This window comes from Falco punctatus (genome assembly GCF_963210335.1).
Source record: "Falco punctatus genome assembly, chromosome: Z".
In the NCBI taxonomy this organism is placed as follows: domain Eukaryota; kingdom Metazoa; phylum Chordata; class Aves; order Falconiformes; family Falconidae; genus Falco; species Falco punctatus.
The window spans coordinates 25,686,256-25,708,991 of record NC_137586.1 but is presented as its reverse complement, the minus strand read 5'-3'; the positions used below and the strand labels follow the sequence as shown (position 1 = coordinate 25,708,991).

The following is a 22,736-nucleotide window of genomic DNA, read 5'->3' as shown; positions in this document are numbered from 1 at the left end:
AAAAAACCACAAACATTTATCTTTATTTTCAAGATGCAGTGAGGTTTTCTTAAAAAATAGCAACAGCCAAAACCCCAAACAACTACACATCTCACATACTAGTTTTCGTTTATACACTTGGGACAAGCAACTTTCAAGTATGTCATGCAGTTCATAATATTCTCTGCCGTGGGTGACATCACCTTAAACTGGGAAGTTTTTGCTCCTTGAAAAAAGTCTATTCCTATTGTGTTCAATTAAGTTTTCATTGGAACATACACTATACACGTGCATATGTTTGTTATATACAATAATTTATCGGCTAGTGAATGTTTCAACACATAATCTATGCTGAAGTGTGGAGGCCCAAACTTTGCTGTTCTGTTTATTTTAAGTGAATACCAAAAGTGCTGTTAGGAAAATGGTGAACTTGCAAAAGAAGAGAATGAACGACAATACTTTAGTCTGCCCCAAGTCTAGTTTCTGATACTTGATGGTATTTCACATCTTCTCTGTAGATATTTAGTTAGTCTTTGCTCTGCTTTAAGATTAGGAAGAGTTTATCATAGCTTCAAGTTGTTCTGTGCTATTAAAACAAAATTGATGCATTCGCACTTGAAACAGAAAGTTAGATTCTGTTCACAGGGAATTAACCTTAGATTCTTGTAACATGACCTGTAGTCCTTACCTTGCCATTATGCCACACACTTTCATTTCCTTCTGGATCAACATTATCTGTTTCCAGGGTCAAATATACCAGTCGTCGCTTGAGCCCCTTCTCTTTAATCTGCTTCAGCGCTTGCTTTCCTGTAAAGTCTGCTGGCTGAAAAAAATTTAAGATAATGATGAAATATAGTTATTCAGGTTCTGCAAAAACTTCAGAGATATAAGCATTTAAATTTATCTTAATTTGTTTTCCTGTCATTTGAGTATTCTGCATGAAATGCAGATGAAATCAGATGTTTGACAGATATCGTATCTTGTATCTAGGTATTTTTATATTGGTACATTATATCAGTATATTGTATCTTGGTAACTTTATTCAGTATATTAGTTTTCCTAGATATCAGTCCTTTAATATCCATAATTCCAAATGCAGTAGAAATACATGTGTAGTGAGATGTGTGTTACAAGACTTTCTGCCCAGTTAAGGTTGTGAGCCAGAAGACTATGCATCATTTCAGTTTCTATAATAAAACCTGGAATTCCTAAAGCCTGGACTCCCTCTGTGGACACACATCCTTTTTGAAGCCACCACCAACCATGACAGTAACTTGTTACTATTCCGCTTTGGTGTCTCTCCCTATTCTTGTTTTGAGGTATGTATGTTTTTTTTCCCATATCTACCATTTTATGGTATAATAACGTTATTATTATTAATAACGTTAGCTAAAGAACAGTACTATCATTTGGAGTTTCCTTTTTCAGTTTGCCTATAAAGGTACAAGAAGGTTTTCATATATCTGTAAGTGGACTGCATGAAAGTGTGACAACTACTGGGGGAGCCACTAGTAAGTCTCTGAATCTTCAAGGGTATATATGACAGAATTTATTGTATGTGATGTTGAGCTGATTCCACTGAGCTAGCCTGATTCCACGGCCAGGTTCACAAATATGAGCTTATTTTGCCTTCCAGTAGCTGTGAACCTGGCTTGTCTCACACAATTACCTCCTACATCTTAAATGTAGCTCAGGTGACTTCCTTAGTTGGCTGGGTAGAGAATAAATTGGAAAAAGAAGCCATAGAAAAAAACAGATGCTATAAACTTCGTGGCCCTGGACAGAATGCCTCAAGAACCAAGAGAAAGCCCCTTTCAAAGATGCTGACAGTTTGGACAGAGGATAAAATTGTAATCGAGCTGGGTATTTCTATTGACTCTGCACTGCATATTAGGAACAGTGGCTTATAAATTCCGCCTACTAATTTTCTCTTTAAAGTTATAGATCAGGCAGAACAAAAGACATGTATTCAACTAATTTGCGAGATCTACACCAGCCTGCCCCAGGGGCAAGAAACACAATAGCAGTTACAAAGTCCTCAAGTTTTCCAGCCTTTGCTGAGACGACTAGCAGTGAAAGCTATTCAAAGGCAGTTGATCTTAGGTCTGAAGCAGCAATTATATTAATCTGATGAGTATTCAAGAGAAAAGGAGGGCAATATTGTTGAAGATATCAAAAATACTATTTCTGGTAATGTTCTTTAACTTCTGTAGAAGATTATTGCACTGTCAGAATTACAAGCAACACATTATACTTGTACTTGGAATAGATTCTTATGCAGTTAGTTCATGTGTTCTTATTCCTGTAGTTCCTGTTCAGGTTCTTGTCCGCATAGGCTCAAAAGAAATGGCTAAAGCAATGTCTAGTTTTTGAACTTTGCAAGATTAGACTCTGTAAGCAGTTGTGGTAAACAGCTTACAAACCAGTTAGTCTGAAAATCAAGGTGGACCAACTAAGGATGAAGCAGATACTGCAAGTAAGGATCACAGATGGTACCTTTTGGGGAAAGACAGTATGAAATACAGCTCTGATCAGAAAAAGAAAGGACTGTGAGGATTCATTTTAGAATGTAACTGTCAAGATGGTGCCGGAAAATATAAAGCAAAGATCTCAGATGAGACAATAACCAGCTAGTAGTTCTCTCTCAGTTTTCATAGAATTAAATTTCTACTACACAAGAACATTTATGACATACCCACAACTAGAAATGCAAATAAGACTGTATAGCATAGCATGACACACAGACTAAAATGCTTTGCATGGCAGAGAGAAATACCAAAGAAGGAAATACTTTACAGGCACACTTAGCTCAGAATCAACTCCTTCCTATACATGCTAATGTAAAATTTGATATTTAGGCGCAAGGAATGCAACTGTGGAACTGAACACAAGTATTCAAACACGATGTCATATGTCCTAGGGCCTTCTGACTGGCCTCCAGCTGCTGCCTGGAAGAGGTACAGTCTCCCTTCAGTCCTGATTCACATTTGCCAAGCCAGTTTGGATGTTAGTGATACACTAAGGCATCTAAACCAGCAGTGTGAACGTCTATAAATTCCCATCTTTAGATCTCTTAGTAATAAAAGAATACCAATAGAGAGGACTCTCTCAGAACCAGCTTCCCACAGCATTTTTCTGGTGTGCCTTTTTCCTCAGCTGACTCACCACGTTTTGCAGAATTGTAATCGATGATTTTGGGGATGTCTCATAGCTACTGCTATACTAAGACCATGGCTCCTTTTTTTCTGGTGTGTTCAGATACTTGCAGGTGCATAGATGTAGAGGAAGATGAAAGCTTTATAAAACACTTATCATTTTCATGTTTGGAGTTGTTGTGGGTTTTTCTAATTCAAGATTCCTGGTTAATTTTTACCTCTATGAGTTCCTCACTTAGAAATGGAAAAACAATTTCCATAAAGGTTAAGGCAGCAGTCATAATGACAGCCTTGAGTATGATGACCTGGTAACAGATGTGTACTGCTCTAATGGGTCACTTCCTGATTAACTGTATAGGTGACAGTTAACTCCTGTTAATACACTAATTACTAAAACCTTAAGGTTGACAGCAAAAACAATTTTGACTTCCATTTCTTAATTATCTTTTAGATACAGAAACCATTAGAGCAAGTCGCTAGCAGGTTTTAGGATCTATGTGTCTCTGGATCATTTTTTGCCTAGTGGTTACTGACACAAAATTAAATTCTTACTCAATTAATTTTAAGTGAGCCAGGCTTTTGGCCACCTGGAATAAACTACTACATAGTTCTTAAGCTAACTGGAGATGGATTTGGGGGATTTCATGTAATGGGTTTGTTCTCTGTTATTTTATGTTCCTTAAACGTTAAGAATATTCTTGTCTTTTTAGACTTGTGCTTGGAAAAAAAAAACAAGAGGTGATTTAGAATTCAAATGCAGCAAAATATACATAAATATATGCATATATACATACACTCTCTCTGCAAAAATGGGTCTATATAAATGCATATGTACATACATAAATACATACATATATGAACATAGATAAGTATGTGTGAAAATGTGTATATATAATGTAAGACAGCAATTTAAACATTCTTTAAACATTTAAAGCATCTTAAGAAATTCTAACCATGTCAGTGTGACTAGTTCAGTCTTTTTGTTTTACAGTTCTTGGGTAGCCATGTCAATTGTACTCTAACTTATTCCCACTGTTACTCATTTTCTATTTATGAGTGTGTGTGCATGACATCATTAATTCCAATCAAAACAGCATTTTGGAAACTGATTCATTCAACCTTAGTTTGGCTATTCTTGGTAACAACTACTTCCTGTTTCTAGGAGTTTGGGTCAGTTTGGGTATTGCTTCTATTTGTTTTAACTTCTCACAGTAAATATAATGCAAGAAAAAAATCCCATTCATAACAGTATAATTCAGTACATACATTAAAAAAACCCTCAAAACCAGAAGAAAGACAACAAAAAAAAAGGAAACCCCTAAACAATTTCAACCTCAAATAAACGTCAAATTTAAAGCTGGTCTTATCGCCTCTTACTTTTAAAAAAGTAATCACTTGACATGTAGTAACAATGTAAAACTTTTACTATTTAAAGCAAGGACATCCCTAATAACCTAAGCCTGAAATACAGAAGACTTTCCATCATCTTGGCACAAGCTCCCAAAGCATTAAGCTTTGGTAGATCTAATGTTTTTCACACTTCATAGTACAAGATAAAGACAGCATCTACTGCTTAGCTTCATATTCTTTGAGTGCAATTCAGCAGATAATAACAAAAAGATGCATTGTGCTTTTTACTTATGCATAGATTATAATAGAAAATCTATCACAAAAACAGATCAGTTGGAGTTTTTAAAATAGGATATAGCTAAAGGGAGCCCACTGATTATCTCATCTGTTAACATATCAGACATACATACTTGCCTTGCCCTTTCCTTGTGTAAAGTTACCACGTTTGCTAGCATGAGATAACACAACTTTAAAAAAAAAAAAAAAAAAAAAAAAGAGTTCAGGAGACAATAACCAATGAGGTGATTTTTTAGGCACAGTGATGTACCCTAAAAAATTCAATTTACTGTGTTTCAAGTGTGTTTGGCTTTTAGTGGCATGCAGTTCCTAATTCTAATCCTAATCCTCTGTTAAAGTCTTTGTGCCTTAAGGGAAGAAAAGGAATAGAAATTATCTATAAAACTTCCAATATTTTTTTTAGATTGTTCAGTTTAGCAGAATGAAGTCTAGGTATCTAGGAAGAAGAATGTCATATTCACTCAACAACAACTGGCAGAAAAATTATGCAAATTTCTTAATAATGAAATGTTGTAATTTATTTGGTATGCTACTTACGACTGCAGGCATACAACCAAATTAGGTACACAAAGCCACTCAACTGAGTAAGGCAGCACCAACATCTGCTGCTATCTACTATAACCATCATGTTACAACACACTGGAGACAGAATCAATGCAGTATTTTTAAATTAATTATTCTTAGCTGGATGTTCCTGAATAATTTCAGGGTAACACTCCAAATGATACCCCCCTCATGTGATAACTGAAGATCATCTTCTTCTACAGGTAGAAAATATTGGACAAGTTTCTTTTTCTGTAGCAAACCAAAGCTACAGTTTAAACCACACAAAACAGTGTTCTAAGGGAGATGTGGCCAGTCAGTATGTATGACGCCTGCATCACTGCATCTTCTATTCAATCTACCTAAGCCTTTCTTGTGTGCAAACAGCCCACTCTAAGAAATTGATACAGTACAAACAACTGAATGAATTCTGAACTATTTTTGCTCAAAATTCCTACCTTAGTGGGTGCTTATTACCTTACATGGCTCAACGAACACACTGGGAGTAACCTAGGTGTGCATTTTATACAGATAATAAAATCATTGTGGATTCTTTCCAACTTGTTTCATACTCTGTATAAATTTGTGGAATAAATCCTCTCTTTTATGACCCTCTGGACATCAAGTGAAGTAACCATAGAATATGGTTCCACTCCTAAATTTTAATTTGAATGGGGACAGAACTCAGGTGGAAAAGTACACTGAGTAAGTATGTTACAGGTATAATGAACAGGGATTGAAAGCAAGAGGGGGAAAAAAAAGTACCCTTGCCCCTTCTCAAATACCTAGCATCTTTCTATCACTCCATCCTTTTTCAGATCCCTCTGCTTTTACCTAGGCTTCTTACCCCTACTTCAAGTAAAGTCTGTGCCCTTTCTCCTCCCTCCTTCCTACCTTTTTTGTATGATGTAAAGCTGGTACAAACTCAACCTTACGCCAGGTTATGGGGTGGGGTCACTGATCATTACAGTAGTCACTCCTCTCAGAACAGGAGGGATGCACATAGGAGAAGTGAAGGAAGGGTGGACAATGGCAGTAAGGGGGAGCTACAGAAACTCTGGAAGGTCAGCCTGTCCAGCATCGACTGGGAGCACTGCTCTCAGCACACCTGGACAGCAAGCGCCAGGAATTCCACCCACTAAGCCTGCTCTATAGGCCCTAGATTGAATTTTAGAAGTGAGAAGACTAAAAAGAATTATTTTCTATGGTCCCACAAACACAGTGATTGTTTAAAGGGGGCAAAAAAAAAGAAGAAAAAACCCTCAGCAAATAATTAAGGAGTGTAAAACATAAGCAAGTGTTTTTCTGGTTTCCCCTACTCACTCCTTGCCACCCTGTTTCTGGAAGTGTAGGGTGTTAACCAGATCAAAAGAGTAGCATTTTACATGGATGACAATACAAACACCTACATGTGCTGCAATGCTGCACCAACCCATAGCCAGCTTGTACATCTTTTCTGCCACTTTCCCCACCCTCTGTCTTCACCTAGCACTGGGTTGTGTTTGCGGCCAGAGCTCCAGAGGCTCATGGCAGGACTGATGATTCTGCTAGTGCTCCCTTTTTGGAGGGCATGCTCCCTGCAGTTGTGCCAGTTCACGCTTTTTTGGCATTCTTTCCTCAAACTACACCTGTGAAATTACAACAACAACAAAAACAAAGCCTTTTCCCTAAAAAGATTTATTGCTTTGTGCTTTAATAAATCAGTACATATCACCTTAGACCACCGTAACATCATGAGATGGACTGACACAACTGAGGGACAGTTCTGGCAGTCAGGGAGGAAACAAATGACTGGAAAGAGGAGAGCATGACACTAAGCTTAAACCCGCCATTGGAGGAATAAATGGGTGGAGGCACAGCTTAGAACCACTCATCCTAGTTTCCTGTGAAATAACAAGGTATGTATAGTTATGTTGGAGGTTAGGTCAATACTCCAGGACTGCATCCTGGCACTCACCCATCTGTGTGAAGCTGCTGGGCATGATACAACTTCCATTCATAATGAATAACAAAGCAGTTAAATGCTCATGTGTCTAATAGGTGCAAATGCCTACAAAATGCCAAAGTAAGAAAAAGAGGTAGGACTTGTAGTCTAAGAGGCACTTTTTGACATTGAAATTCAGGCTGTCACTGAGTAGGGCTGCTGAAAGTGAGACAAAAATAGTGATAAGCAGATATAGGAAAAGGAGCAAGGAACAAAGAAGATTTATGAAAGCAGTAGAGTAGACCTAAGAAAAAATGAGATTTTCTGGGTATTGTAAAATGTGGAAAGAAGCTTGGAATGGGGAACAGAGAAACTGACCCAGTAAATAAACAGGGCTGCAACAAAGAAACACTGCCTCTGATAAAGATGTTTCCTCCTGGTGGAAACAAACACTAAATCTTAGCTACACACGCAGATGCCGGCCTGGAAGAGCACCCTAGAGCAGAATCCCAAAGGGTTTCCATCGCCTGCCGCACCCCCCGCCCAGATGGCCGCGAGCTGTTGCTGCAGAGAGTGACCAGCAGATGGCACCCTTGGACCCAGCAACACCGCTCCCAGAACACTGCCAACAGAACAACCACCGCTCCCCGGCCGGACACTCTTGGTGGCTGTTGGCACTACTACACTCACACGGAAAACCCTTCTGAGACTTCACTTCTGTCAGCTACCCAAAGTGACATGGAGTTTTTTAACTCTGACATTAAATTTTATTGGAACTTCTGTTCCATTATGCTCAGGAGAAAAATAGGCTGTTTTAAGAATACTGAATTAGCTAAAAATAATCAACCACTTCAGAGGACAAAAAAAAAAGACACATGCTAGCAGGTTTTGATGATGCAGTTGGCTTCATTTTCTTCTGTGTGTCCATAGTGAACGTAATAATCAGTGATAAGTTTAAACTGTGGCAAGAAAACACTTCCTGACATAAGAATAGTGAATCGCTGGAACAGACTGCTCACAAGAACTGTGGGATCTTCAGGTCTTTGTAATTTCATACATGACATTTTTATACATATGGCAAGGTAAACACAGATGTACTTGATTCTGCCACAGAACAAAGGTCAGGAGTAAATTAACATCTGGTGATTGCTTATATGTTTTATATAATGGATAATCCATTAAGTTTAAACCAGGGTTTTGAAAAATAAAAAGCATTCAGAGGCAATATTCTATATCTTTGACCACTTGAACCTGATTAAGTGCAAATGTGCGGCAAAACTTCAACAATATTCTGGGATGTGGAGCTAAAAGAATTGCAGCTTTTCCTTCTTTAAAGATACTCTGTGAATTTCCAGCCACAAAAACCATTAGGATTCTATCAAGTATTTAGTAGCAGAGTGCTTATTCATGAGAGGAGGCTATCTAACTTACTAAATGATATGGAACAATGAAAAGGAAAACAACAGGCATTAAAAAATATCCTACCCCTAAACTCAACAGATTTTGTTGTTAAGTTATGAAGATGTTGTATACTGTAAATTAGAAATTAATCCTGTTACTGCCCCTTCACTTTGATTTAATCACAGCCTGTCCTGCTCATCTGTGCAAGGGAGCAACTAACACCAACATTGAGAAAAAAGGACTATCAAGCAGAGTCTAGAGGAAACCACCTAGAACAATAATACCATATCTACAGCCTTACTGATAAAATGAAGGTTGCTACAGAAATCTTGACGAAGCAGGTTTACTTATTGCTGTACTACAATTTATTAGGCTGTGGGGGAAAAAATGATACCACCTTAAGATTTTAAGAGCTTTCCCTGTTACTCTTCACAAAACAATTACTAGTCTGTATGTACCTGAAGATGATGCATACACTAAACTTTGTAAAAACAGAGAAATATCAGGATTGTATTGGGAATTTCCATCTCTTCATATTTATTTCCCAGGTATTTTTAATGTCTTGTCGTGGAAATTAAAGTACTTTTTGATTGTATTATCTTCACTGTCATGTGGTGGCTAATTCACTTTAATTTGATTAGAAACTGTTTACATTTTCTATGACATACCACTCGAGATTCACTTATGCTGAAGTCTTTTTGCTCATTTTGTGAGTTATTTCAGCTACTTGTTGCACAGTAAGAAGTGCTCTGGTAACTCACTGAACAGTGTATTTTGATTAACACAGAAACCAGCACTGTCCCCACTCGGGGGCGCATGCTTATAGGAATAGTCCTTGTCAGGAACCCCACAGACCAAGATGTCAAAAAGCAGTATTTCAGTATCTGCTGCTTGTAGTTTTTATCTCGTTTGCCTTTTTTTTGGGGGAGAGTTTCCTTAACAACAGGAACAGGTGATAACACAGTATTTTGCTTGTCTTCAGTCACAGTGGCCTGTAAGGAACGCTGAGGTCTATGCCATGCCAAATGGACACCAAAACCAGAGGCATGGAATTGGGACTCATAGCCCCAAACTGCCAAGAAGCAGAGTAAATAATCTCACATTGCACTTCACACTACAGTGTTTAGACCATGTCCTGTATCTGAATTAGCTCAGGTACCTCTGCAGTGTCAACATACAGTCACAACTGCCCTCATCTGAGTCAACAAATAAACATTGATTATTTCCTTTTTCACATCAGTTCAGCAAAACTGGCAAATGTTCTAGGCTGACATCCTGCATCTATGCTGGAGATTCATTCTATGTCCACTCGTCTACACTGTGAGTAGGAAATGCTCCAGAAAGCTGTTCCAACCCTGCATTTCAACCATTCAGAGAAGTGTGAGGAGCAATAAAGAACCAAGCGCTTCATCACCTTACTACCTTCACATATTCTGCATGGACATCTTGGCAAGCAACAGCTTCCCCTGCTTATAGCTACTTTCCTGCTTATACTAAAAAGGAAGAAAAAAAACAACCAACCAAACCCCTAAGAAAACAACCATGCATCAAATGGAAGTGGAAAGAATAGTAATAGTAACATTTTTTATTGCATTCCCCTGCAATCCTGCTAATGCTTTCCTCAAGACAGGAAAGTCCTTGATAAGTAAATAGAACACAATCCTGTTCTGTAAGATTCTGTATTTCCCTTCTGTGTGTCACTTACTCTGATTAGAGCAATATTACATTACCCAATGGAGACAGCTGCAACTCTACTACATGTAGGAACTGCCATTCACATCCCTGGGAGCACCTTGCCTCAATCCTGCATAGGCTGAAGAACTATTTAACATCTATAGACAGGTTCAACAGTTGGAGAGAAAAAGCATCTTCCTGGGCTTGACCCTGTTATGGTCTGCTAAATTGTCTTATAAAGATATAAGCATCCTTTTAGGATTAACATAACTCCATAATTCTTGCCTACCCAAAGTTTAAGATTTGTTGTTTATTTGAAGCTGTCACCTAAAGTTTGGTATTCTTTTTATCAGTTCCACTGCGTCTCCACATAACATGGCAAAAAATATCAAGGGTCATTTATTATCTGATTTATTACCATTTCAGGTATAAAGGGAACATACATAAGAACAAAGTTTGTCCCTGTATCACATTACATGATTGTAAAGATGAAATGTTTCACAAACATTAATTTTTCTTCTTGATCTCCCTTATGTAAAAATGTTCTCACTTGATTTTACTCAGGTGAAAAACCCCTCATTTAGAGCACCCAACTTGAAACACCTAGGACCCAATTTTCTACATTAGAAACTTCACATCCACTGTGCAGGCAACTGCTGTTTGAGTTGATGGGCCAACTGGTAGCAACAGATGGCATTAAAGCTGCACAAGAAATGATTTCACCAAGTTTAGCGGAAAGATACTCAACTTGACAGTTTGGGCATTTAGTCTGGGATTCATTTGGACCAGAAAAGAGAATTACAAGTGAGTTCTTTATCTATTAGATGACCATAGAGTTTGATTTGATAAAATATTAATATAAGAAAATGAGGATGCTGATAAAAAGAGATAGAATAACACATTTTCATTTTTACTGCACATTTAAGTTAAACTATTCCCATTCTCTAAACTTCCAATCAGGCATGAACAAGTTATGAGCAAAGGACCTCTTCAGAAATTCTGTGAACAACTAATTATTTTTTTAACCAATACCTTAATTTAACTTATATTTGACTTATATTTAAGTTGTCAGTCAGCAGTTCTTCTAAAAAAATCTATTGTTTTTCCGTAATTGCTGTGGTAGAGCGGTAGCTGGGGAAAATGATACTACAGACAACTCCTTTAACAAGAATAAGCAGGTAAAACATTTTTACTATATACACTGGCTTGTTCAGCTTGTATACAGATACTATATGTTTACAAAACCACAACTCAAATTTATCTTAAAAAAATGTCAAAGAGTTATTTTTCATGCAGACAACATTTAGTATTTGCAACTTCCTGATCTAATGTATAATTTTATTAGCAAGAAACATGGGAAAATGCAAAACATTTTTTTAAACAAATCAGTATTTATAAATTAATTATTCATATAATTATAATTATTATTTACTTGCTCAGTTCATTTTCTAAACCTATTTTATTTTACAGATAATGACATTTTTCTTTTCAGACACTTAAACAAATAACCTTGGACATAATAAACACTTTGAAAATAATAATACATACCTTGTTTAGCTTTACAAAGTATTCCAGTCCAGCTTCCAAGGGATTAGTGTCACAGTTCATCTGTTAAAAAATATAAATTCACGATCCATACACGATGGACCACCACGGCTTTTGGGTCAGGGCATTTTATATGTCTTCCACATTGTGTATATGCAACTTCCATTTGAATACACTGCAAGCTTCCAATATGTGATTTCAACAGAATACCTACTATTTTGCCTAATATAAAGTATAGGTATGTAAATCATTCATCTAAGTTTCAATATACAAAATAAATACATATTTCAGTAAGAAACAGGATTTTTCATCAAAGCAGAATGGAACCTGCAGAAGACTGAATAACTGAGGTATGCACATCAATTGCAACACAGCAGAATGTCTTAGCTGAAGATGAAAATACAACACAAACCCAATTTTATTCACCACCTTCCCATTAGGTGTAGGGGGAATGATTTGTTAGGCAGCATTTGAAGCAAGAATGAAAATAATTATCACAGGGCAAACAAAAAGGACTCCTAAATGCTCACCACTTCACCTTCCTGAGTTCTTTCATTTTCCAAAGGAATCAAGAAGAATTTCAGTTAAGCAAAAAATTATACTGATTTTCCCTAAATTGTATAGGCCCTCTGAGTAGTTCCTTATTGTGAATGTGCAAATTCAGCAGAAACAAGCTAACGGGAAATGAAAAAGTTCCAAACACACTACGAAGCCTGAATAATTGGTCTCTCATGACATAGTTATTACCAAAATAAAATATTTTCAGAATATATTAGCCAAACCATTGATTACAAAACACTAGAGCTTAGTAAAACCCTTATAATTTTGTTATACACAAGAGGAAAAGACATCAGTGAATCAAAGTAAGTGTCTCTTTCCCAGCAGTGTAATGCAGTATGCTAGCTATTTTTATTTAGAAAAAACACTGTTCCGAATTATAGCAGCTTTTCCTGCTCAAGGTAAATTTTTCCATGCTATATTGAGAAACTGGAATAAATACTATCTGTGCTAACTCTGATTAAAAGATGTATAGTAATAATGAAATAAAATAAAATAATTAAAAACACCAAACCAGAAATAATAATAATGAAGAAGTTGCATTTCCTGACCTCTGCCCCCCAGGCTCGGAAACCCTTTTCCAGCCTTAAAGCATTCAAAGCATATGTTCCAAAGTTGTCAATTCCCTCTTTTTGGCCAGCTTCCATGATTGCACTGTAAAGAGCTACAGAATCTTCTTTCCTATGATAGAGCTCCCAGCCCAATTCACCTGTTACACAAACAAGATTAACGGTTTCATCAGCTCAACAATGAAACAATCCTAATAAATACAGTCCTATCCTTGGTAAAAAGCAAGGATCAATGCTGTAAGTGTTAACTCACATTCTAGGGTCAATTCTGCAATCATATAGTGAGTCCAATTCCCTAAAAGAACCACCAGAGGATTTGTGCTCTAGATCTTAAACAGTGGTACTATTACCCTAATTTAAACTGTTAACTGAAATCTCAGGGGAGTGGCAGGGGGAAGGATCAGAATAACTGTTAAGAGAAGTCATGTAACAAAGTCACAATGAAAGATGAAGCTTAAGGGCATGGGACTTGGACTTGGCAGTGCTACATTAACAGTTAGACTTGATTTTAAAGGTCTTCTCCAACCTAAATGATTCTATGGTTCTATAAACATGATGACTTGGCAAGCGAACAGCAAATGTAACTAATTGTAAATAAACATAAAATTAATGTATTTTATCATATTTAGTACAATAGAAAGAGAATATGAATTACAAGGTCTTCAGTTGCTTCAGAATGTCTGAATTCAGTCTGTTGCAGTAGAGATGGGCATTAAGAGAAATAAAAATAAAAAGTAGCTGAGAAAAACAAACACTCAGCACTATAGTGTTACATTTTCAAGGCACGTGACAAACACTAATATATGGTAATCCAAAAACAATTCTTGACGTTGGTTTTGCAGCAAATACCACAGAGGTTATCAGAACTGGCCTTTTGTTCTGAAAAATAAATATTTACACTATAGGGTACTCCAGAGAAAAAAGTCTTGGAAAACTCAGCACAGACCCTGACCACATCACATTTGAAAATCAATGTACTGTGTTTCCTCACACATTTATATATAACATGTAATGGACCTGTTGCTTATGAATACATGATGAGATTTATTTTTCAACATAACTTTAGTTACACTTACTATTTTATTAGTTGTCTCTTTCCTTAAAAGCTTGTTTTCGCTATTGCTTACCTGTGTATGATATTCTAATGGCAGTAACGGCAATATCAGAAAGTTTCAGATGTCTAGACTGGAGAAACTTAAATGAACTGTCACTCAGATCCTCACTTGTCAACTTCTGGAGGACCTGTCGGGCATATGGACCTGCGACACCTAGTACTCCCATCTCATCTGTCATGTTTTCTATTTCAACTTTGTATCCACCTCTCATCACTTGCTCTTCTACCCATCTGCATGTAAAACACAACACTGATGTTAATTTTTTAATGAAAAATAACTCATTTAAATAAAATTTAGAAAGAAATAGTTTGTTGTGTTCATCTTCACATAAGCTCCCACTTCCACACCTCCCTAAAACCAATTGAACTATGTGCTACATTAGATAATCAAATCCATTGTTGATGTTAAACAGTTTCCTCCTGAGATACCAATACAGGAACTTAAGCATCTGGGATAGGAGAGAACTTAAATCGGTGAAACAGTATTTTCAACATAAGAGAAAGAAGTGATGTCATAGGACTGAAGACAGATTTGCCTTTGGATCCAGAATGTGTTAATAAAAAGTCAATGTACAAAAAGAGTAAGCAATAACACAAAAAGTCAATGTACAAAAAGAGTAAGTAATAACACAAAAAGAGTAAGCAATAAACACAATGAACATAAGATGTCTCCAGATAATCCTATGTCAACAGATATGTACAAGATTTGTTCCCTCCAGAATGCAGTATTTAAAGTATTGGCAGGAAGTTCAGTTTTGATTTAATCAAAAACTTCAGCTGCATATTGTCTTTCAGGAAGCTCATAAAATAAATGAAATTAGTATATTTAAAAGTGTTACGAAGTACTACTTTGTTAAGCAATGTTAAATGGTCTCAGGCACAGGGCAGTACCAAACAGGACTGCAGAAATCCTGCAGAAGTAAATGCATTAGATCTGGTTCTGCCATTTGGTTCCTGAATGTACCAATGGTCCTACTATTATTCATCGTGTGTTGGGGTAGCAAATATCAGTCTTTTATGTGTTGACTCATTTTGAATAATGGATTTGTCAGCAATCTCCAGTAAGAAAAATTCTTTTTCTTAGTATGTATGTACAGTCACTAATAGCACTAGAAATGTTACATCCAATGCTCATCTATGAAAAACATTTTAATGAAGTGACCCTGGAACTGCTTCTTCCTTTCTTTCTGTTGTTTCTTCTCTTTGTGACCCCAAAGCCCAAAGTAGAAGACATTATCACATTATCAGGAAGGCTGCATCATCCATCTGTATTGGCCAGGTCAGTGCCTCTGGGGTCATCGTGTTTAAAGCCAATTTTCTTTTTTGCGTAAGAGAAAACACTAGAAAGGAACAACCACTCTGCATTCCATCATATGATGCCAAACACAAACAGGTTCAACAAAACAAGAACTTCCATCAAAGCATATTACATAAATATCAGTAAATTCTCCATCTTTTTACATCAGCAATAATCCAATATCCAACTGCTTATACTTCAGGATTCAAATCAACCAAGTTTCTAAAAAACCAAAATCGACAAATAAGTAGAATTCTTGTGAACTTAGTGAAAGGTTTGTTGAGTAACAATTAAGAATTTGGCACTTAGTAAAAGGGTTTCTATATTTGTGTGACTGTATAGCACTACGTATTTACTGTATCAAAAATAAACTAACCTCAGATCATGGAGTTCTGACCCTGAGCCAGTCACAAGCATAAACTCTCCGGGATACAGTTGAGAGACTGTTAGCTCAGCATAAACTTTTCCTCTCGGTGTTAACATATGGCTTATATTTGTTGAACCTACCTACAGAGTAAAACTTGCAATTATTAAGAATGCACAATAACACTTTTGAATTCTTAAACATTATGAAATATATGGAAATACGTCTTCACTTGAAAAAACAATTTTTTTATGTTTCTTCTGCTGTGCCAAAATAGGAGTGGGTAGGTACACTATTGGCCAAGCTTAAGCTTTACAGTGGAAGCCTCATATTTTTCTTTATGGAAAAATTTGAAATTTTGAAATAAGATAAAGCAAGACCTTCATAAATGTATGTTAATTGCATATTAGACAAGGTGTTCTTAAGCTACATTTGATTTAAGAATGCATTTTCAATGCAAATTCAACCAATTTTAATTTTTACTCTGATCATCAGAGTAAAAAGTTCTATGTGTCTTATTGACATAAATATTCTTTTTGAATCATGCGAATAAGGCTTTCAGATCCTAAAATTATAACATATACTTTGCCTCTTACTTTAAAGAAAGACATACTGAGTTGACTTATGCTTTCGTGGCCCTACTTTATCTCTGCTTTTATATTTTATGTAGTTGTTAACTATGAATCTACATCTCTGTACATTTGTATCAGGCTCTGTGCAAAAACATGATCTCTAGAGGCAAAATTTCAAATAACAGGCACTTAGCTGTGGCCATAAAACACATACATATTCATACAGATATCATCTATAGAAACAGAAATATGAATGTGCCATAGCTGTTGTTCTGGTCTGGTTCCAGAGGCAGAATTTTATCTCTCTTATTTCATTCTGCTTTCACAAGGAACCTTGTCAATCACCCAGCCAGTGCCCAGATTCCAGACAACAAATGGAAAAAGGAAATTTATTGCAGATGTTAACATTCTTCTGCAAGGTCATATTACATTAATATAGTTACTGGCATGTTACAGGCAAATAGTTGAATTTTCAGGATCTGATGCTAGTCACACTCAACCTAGTTATGATACAAATATATCTCCAGTAACTTCACTGAATTATTCTATGATGCAAACAAGCATGAATGGTACCAAAAATCAGACAGCTTAAATAACCAACTGTTGTGAATGCTGGATTTTAAAGTGGACTCATAAACTGTTCCTTCTACTTCGCCATCTAGCTTTCTTTTTCTCCCTAGCAACACTGATTAAATTCCACAGAAAGCACTTGCTTTGTTCTCATAATTTCCCATTCACTTTTGCTTCCCCTCATCTGCCACACAAGCGCATTCAGCGTTATCCATGCCCACTGATGACACAGTTACCCCACCTGGACCTCAAGCCAGAAAGAAGATAAACTTTCAATCTGTATTGCTGTCAAAAAGTATCAACCAAAACATATGACTATATGGCAATTCAGGTTCCTCTTTCTCCTAAAACTATAGGATAGAATCCTTGTGTACAGCCTTTCCATCCAGTTGGCTTTGACTTCTAAGAAGTCACCTACCTTCATAACTATAGTCTCAGTGCAATTAACTGTTTCCTTCTGTTTCCCCATGCTGGCGTCTGAAGCAGCTACAACCACCATCTACAGCAAAATCTTAATGAAAGTCTGTGCTGAAATGAGCAAACCCCATGTTGGTAGCACTTCAGAAAGGAGCAATCTGCTTGCTAGAGTTGTATCTCTGAGGTTAAAGGCACTACATGAGAGTGGCTGACAAAGCAGGAAGATAAAGGGACTCATAGAGCACTACCATAAACTGAGGACCAAGAACAAGATTCCTGGGGTACTTTGTCACAATATGCCATTTCTGAGAACAGGATCATATTCTGAAGATCTGTGAGCAGCCACACTTGTGGAGAAAGGACAGGTGGGAGCTGAAAGCTGAATATCCTGAATATTTGCAACCCTGCCTGCTCCCAGAAGCCAGCTATAAAATAGAGTCAGTATGTAGGGGTGGAAAACAAGCATGGGTCAATCAGAAAAAAACCCAACAAATCTGTTCCCTTGGGCAACCAGGAAGAATACAACATCCAGCTATGGTCAGGCAAAAGCACCTTTCACTGCTCTGTGCTGCTGCCTCAGGCTGCCACAGTACAGCACAGTTGTAGGCGGGCAGCTACCACACCATTCTACTATTTACTACTGTAAAAGAATTCCAGCTGAGATTCACTTAGACTTCTTTAGACAAAGATCTGAAACACAAGAGGTTCTCTCTGAACATATGGAAACACTTGTTTACTGTAAAGGTGGCTGAGCACAGGAACATGTTGCCCAGAAAGCTGGTAGAATCTCCATTCTTGGAGACAGTCAGAAGCCAGTCAAAAGCTACCCAGACACAGTCCTCGGCAATGAGCTCCAAGTGAACTGTTTGAACAGGGGCTTGGACAAGATGACCTCCAAAGGTTCCTTCCAACTTCAACCTTCTATGATTCAATGATCTGCGCCTAAAGGTACTTCTGCTTCAGGTTGCTCAGTATAAACTCCACTGCTCATGCTCTTAACTGAGTAAAATACGTCTCCTGACACAGCAATTTCTCTAAAGGATCTGTTCAGTACCTGAAAGATATGGCAATGATATTATGCTTCGTTTTCCATTTCTGAAACAGATCTTGTTTGTCTAAATCCTGCATTAAAACAGTTATCACTGTCCCATTTACCTTTGGAACAACATTTGCAAATAGATGATCCAGCAGCTTAACAGAATCTGTGCCTTTTACTTTAAACTTGCCAAATGGAGACAGGTCAATCACACCGACTTTTTCCATAACCTGTTTATACTCACGACCCACAGGGTCAAACCAATTTGTGCGCCGAAAACTGGGTCTGAAACAGAGCATTTAGACACATAAAACACAATTTTGAAATTCTGTGCTCTTTTCAGCAAAATGTAGTCTTCAGTTTCTTCAGTTTAATAATCACTCAAAAGAGATAGACGTCCCTAATTGTAGGTAGCTTACCCAATATTTTCCTTGGTCTAACATAGCTTAATTATTAAAATCCTTAAACAACAGAGAAAGATATGGGTTGACATTTTATCAACCATTTTGTACAATAAACCATGAACTGTTCAAATGTTAGAAGTAGTAGTCTGTCATGTGTGAATTTACTGCATGATTTGTTGCTGAATCATTTATTTGAGTTTAAGGTGTCAAGGGCTTTATTTCTGAACAGCAAAGTGTGTCTCTTCATTCTTTTATGAGCTTCACTTAGACTGGGACTCCAGTATCCCCGTAGAAAACATTCATTTGCTGGATGATGCTCCCTAATGCAAGCAGGTAAATAGATGAGCTGGGGGGAGCCACGTGGGGAAGAGGGGAAGAGGACTGTGCTTCTCCTTTCCTGAGAATTATACAGAGAGGAATAAGGTTTTTCATGAAACCATTATACAGTGCTGCTGATATAATGAGAAAGGGAGAAAAATACAATTTTGTGATTAACAAATAGTTCTTTAATCTCTTCCTTGAGCTAGGCTGCTCCCTGGTACTGCAAACCTATAAGAGTTACAGGATAGCTCAATGTGTTTTGAAGTGTCTGCATTAAGAATGAAATGTATTCTAAACTACAGAAAAAGAAGACTGGAAGATGTACCTCATAGATACCTTTAGCCAAAATAAATGAGAAATGTGTGTTTCTCATTGAATTTAAACTCATCGGGCCCTTGCTGTCATGGCAATTTTGAGGGGTGGGGTGGGGGGGTGGGGGTGAAGTGATCTTTTATTTACTTGTATCCAGTCTCATCGCCAGGTTTGTAGAACCAATGAGGTTGCTCCCATCCTGCATGAAATCCCATTGAACACTTAGACTTCAGCAAATCATACAGCCCACTGGTTCTCTCTGTTGGTCTCCCAGCAAACCTTTCTTCTTTGGGGTAACCAACTGCAGGGGAAAAGAAAAAACAAACCAAAACCAATGGCATACTAAGATCATCCTCAAGATAGAATACATGTATATAAAGAGAGAAATCTAGAGGCAGGCTTTGTTAGAATCCATTTTTAGGATATAAATGTATTTTAAAAAATAACTTCTTACCAATGTTATTAAAACCATAAGATTCTCTTGCTTTGGCTGCTGTGTATTCTGTGGTGGTCCATTTTCCATAACGGTTGGGATCTAATTCTATCAGGTCAAATGGAGGCTCCCCCTCAAGAATCCAGTCACTGAGGTACTTTCCTATGCCACCAGCATGTATAATGCCATATCTTAAAAACAAAAAAAAGTCCTGCAATGCCAAGTCTTTTTTGTTGCTCTAAAAAATCAGTACTAGCATATACTACTAATACACCCCCTGAAGTATTTTATTTTTTCCTCTGGTTTTTATGTGTTTGTTCGTTTGTTCTGTTTTGTCTTGTTTTCCAAGATTACATACTTTACTGGCAGATACTTCTACTGTACCACTGTCAGCAGCAGAATGTCATTGGTAATACACAGTTGCAGTGCTTAAGATTACAGCAAGCTCTTTCTTTCCCTGAAGTTCAGAATTTAGCAATCTTTTCCAGGGACATTATAAATCTTTAACAATTAACACTAAAGAAAGCTCTCAAACTTATGATATCCATTAAATACACTTTCTAGTCCTAGAAAACTTCTTTTTCAATCAGGTTTGACTAAACCAGACTCAGATTTGAAAACCAGACTGAGACATTCCGGCAGCTACAGCAAGTATTTACATTACAGCGACAAGAGCAACAGCAGCAACAGTCAGGATACAACACTACTGAGACAGCTTTAATGAAGTTGAAATACCCCCAGTGCTTTTTATATTGCTCCACAGAAAATCTGGGTATGTAGAGGAACTGGGGATAAAACTAGAAGACTTGTGGTGGTGCTAGAGTTTGAAAGCTGCCTTTTCTCACCTGAATTACCTTCTCTGTTCACTACAACTACAAAGACAGCTCATTCCAGAAAGCTTATGCTAAAAAAATAAACATGTAGAAATTTTCTGTAACCAGTCTGTAGCAAAAGCCTGTCCTGTTTCTACATGACGAGTGTGTGAAGGATCAGACTGTAGAGATCTCGTTAGAAACCTACATTATAAGGAAGCACACCAGACAGCACAGGTAGATGCTCAAAAGTTATGAAGTGACAGATCTGAGGTTTTCTTACTTAAACATTGTGTACATAACTCTAACTTTCAAAATGCTTGACATCCACAGGGAAAAAGCTGTGTGTGAAATGCGCTCCTTGTGGGGTACTAGAATTGAACAACTGGGGACAAGGAACTTTGTTGTGCTGCCATATGTGTATGTCACTACTCAGTCTACATATGACCAAACAGTACCATGTAATGCTAGATTATAGACATCTCAGATTTGACACTGAAATGCTTAATCACAAATAATTATTAATACCAAATTATTTAAAGCCTCTGTGAATTAGTTTGCCATGAATAAACAAAAAGGTGTCAAAATAGCTTTCTGTGTAGGGAAGACATGAAAATAAATTCTTAGTTATTTGTGAAATGCTCCAATAAGCACAACAGAAAAGTCCTTGAAGAACTAGTAAGTCTGTCCAAAACCACGTTTAGGTTGGCATGCAGCAATTAAATCACAGACGCTCAAATGGAACAGTGAAGCTAAAAAAGAATTACTTTGCCAACTTTCACTCTGAATTCTATGTCTTCAGTTAAATGGGCAAGGATCTTATGGGGAAAAAATGAAGTAAACATTTAATGCTAATGCATATGCATAAGATCAATGAATTCAGGTTACACAGACTATTTAGTTGTGGCACTTGTAGAATGCCTGACTTCATAATATTCATGAGATTACTTTGATATAGTGGGGGTTTATCCATAATTTATTTATTTATTTAAATAAAACAGAAATATCTAACAGCTGAGTACATGAAGTCATTCTGCCAAACACTTTCCTTTAGGCTGTTCAGCACAAATCTTCAGACTCTCAGCCACAAGCATCTATCACCACAGCTGGTGCAGTTTGGATGGGTGCTTTTAAACTGCCACTCTGCAAGTACTACTGAAGAGTTAGCCATTACTGGTGTTAATTTAATTAGACAACTCTTAGTTATTCACAGGTACAAGTTTTGTGACCATGGCTATGATGCCTTCAAGAACAGCTTCAGAAGAAGTTTTAGCCAGTCTAAGTCTCCCTGCACCATTCACTGCAGCCAAAGTCACAGGGGAGCACAGCACAGGCACCACTGCATGACTCTGGGTAGTGGCAGACCAAGTGCAATTAAGTTTTTTAGCTTCAGCTGAAGACTGCTGAGCTGATGGCAGGGTAACTCCAGGGGCAAGACAGCTTGGGAAGCTGCTTTGCAACACGAAGTTGCTACTACAGGTGCAGCATCTGCGCTGAATGGTCTCTGCACTCTGCAGAGCTTTGCAGCACAGACTCTGTACAACCAGTTGATTTTGGTGCTCCTAGTTGGGCCTACATTATCAGAGATTTTAATTATGCAGGGTACTTGAATCCCTTATTACCTCAGGTAATGGAAAGCTGATTGTATTAATATACCCACTACAGTTCTGCTACACAGAAATGAAACACATGCTATGCAGGGATAGGATATTGTAAGCAGCTGTAAAGAGTGGTACAGTTTAGGAACCTCAGTCTTCATTATGAGGATTCAGAGAAAATTTCCTTAATGAACGTGAACTGCCCTTACCTGTTTTTCTTCTCTCCTTCCATTCCCTGCCAGATTATGTTCCCCATTGCCCCTGTCCTGTTGTTGTATCTTATTTGCTTATGAGTCCTTGCTTCTCACCAATTTTCGACTCATTCCACTCCTTTTTCCTAGGAAATGAGTCCCTGCACATCATGGTTCCTCTTCTAGTGTCTTTGTCCCAGGTTAATAATTTTTCTACCCTATTTCTGCAGGAAATCTACTGTGGCTGCATAATCCTATGTTACATAAAATGCAGGAACCTTAGTTCAAGATTTAGTGAGT

General features: G+C 37.3%; 1 protein-coding gene across 1 annotated transcript in view; it reads right to left on the bottom strand.

Annotated features, from left to right (window-relative positions):
- The window catches only part of DMGDH (dimethylglycine dehydrogenase), a gene marked incomplete at its 5' end in the record, with an annotated part of 49,496 nt that overhangs the window by 5,421 nt on the left and 21,339 nt on the right, over window positions 1-22,736 (bottom strand). The window contains 8 exons of the mRNA XM_080370857.1: window positions 668-802; window positions 11,872-11,931; window positions 12,978-13,135; window positions 14,123-14,340; window positions 15,783-15,913; window positions 18,485-18,650; window positions 19,550-19,703; window positions 19,857-20,026. Coding sequence (XP_080226983.1) covers window positions 668-802; window positions 11,872-11,931; window positions 12,978-13,135; window positions 14,123-14,340; window positions 15,783-15,913; window positions 18,485-18,650; window positions 19,550-19,703; window positions 19,857-20,026 — 1,192 coding nt within the window. The remainder of the gene's footprint in view (window positions 1-667; window positions 803-11,871; window positions 11,932-12,977; window positions 13,136-14,122; window positions 14,341-15,782; window positions 15,914-18,484; window positions 18,651-19,549; window positions 19,704-19,856; window positions 20,027-22,736) is intronic.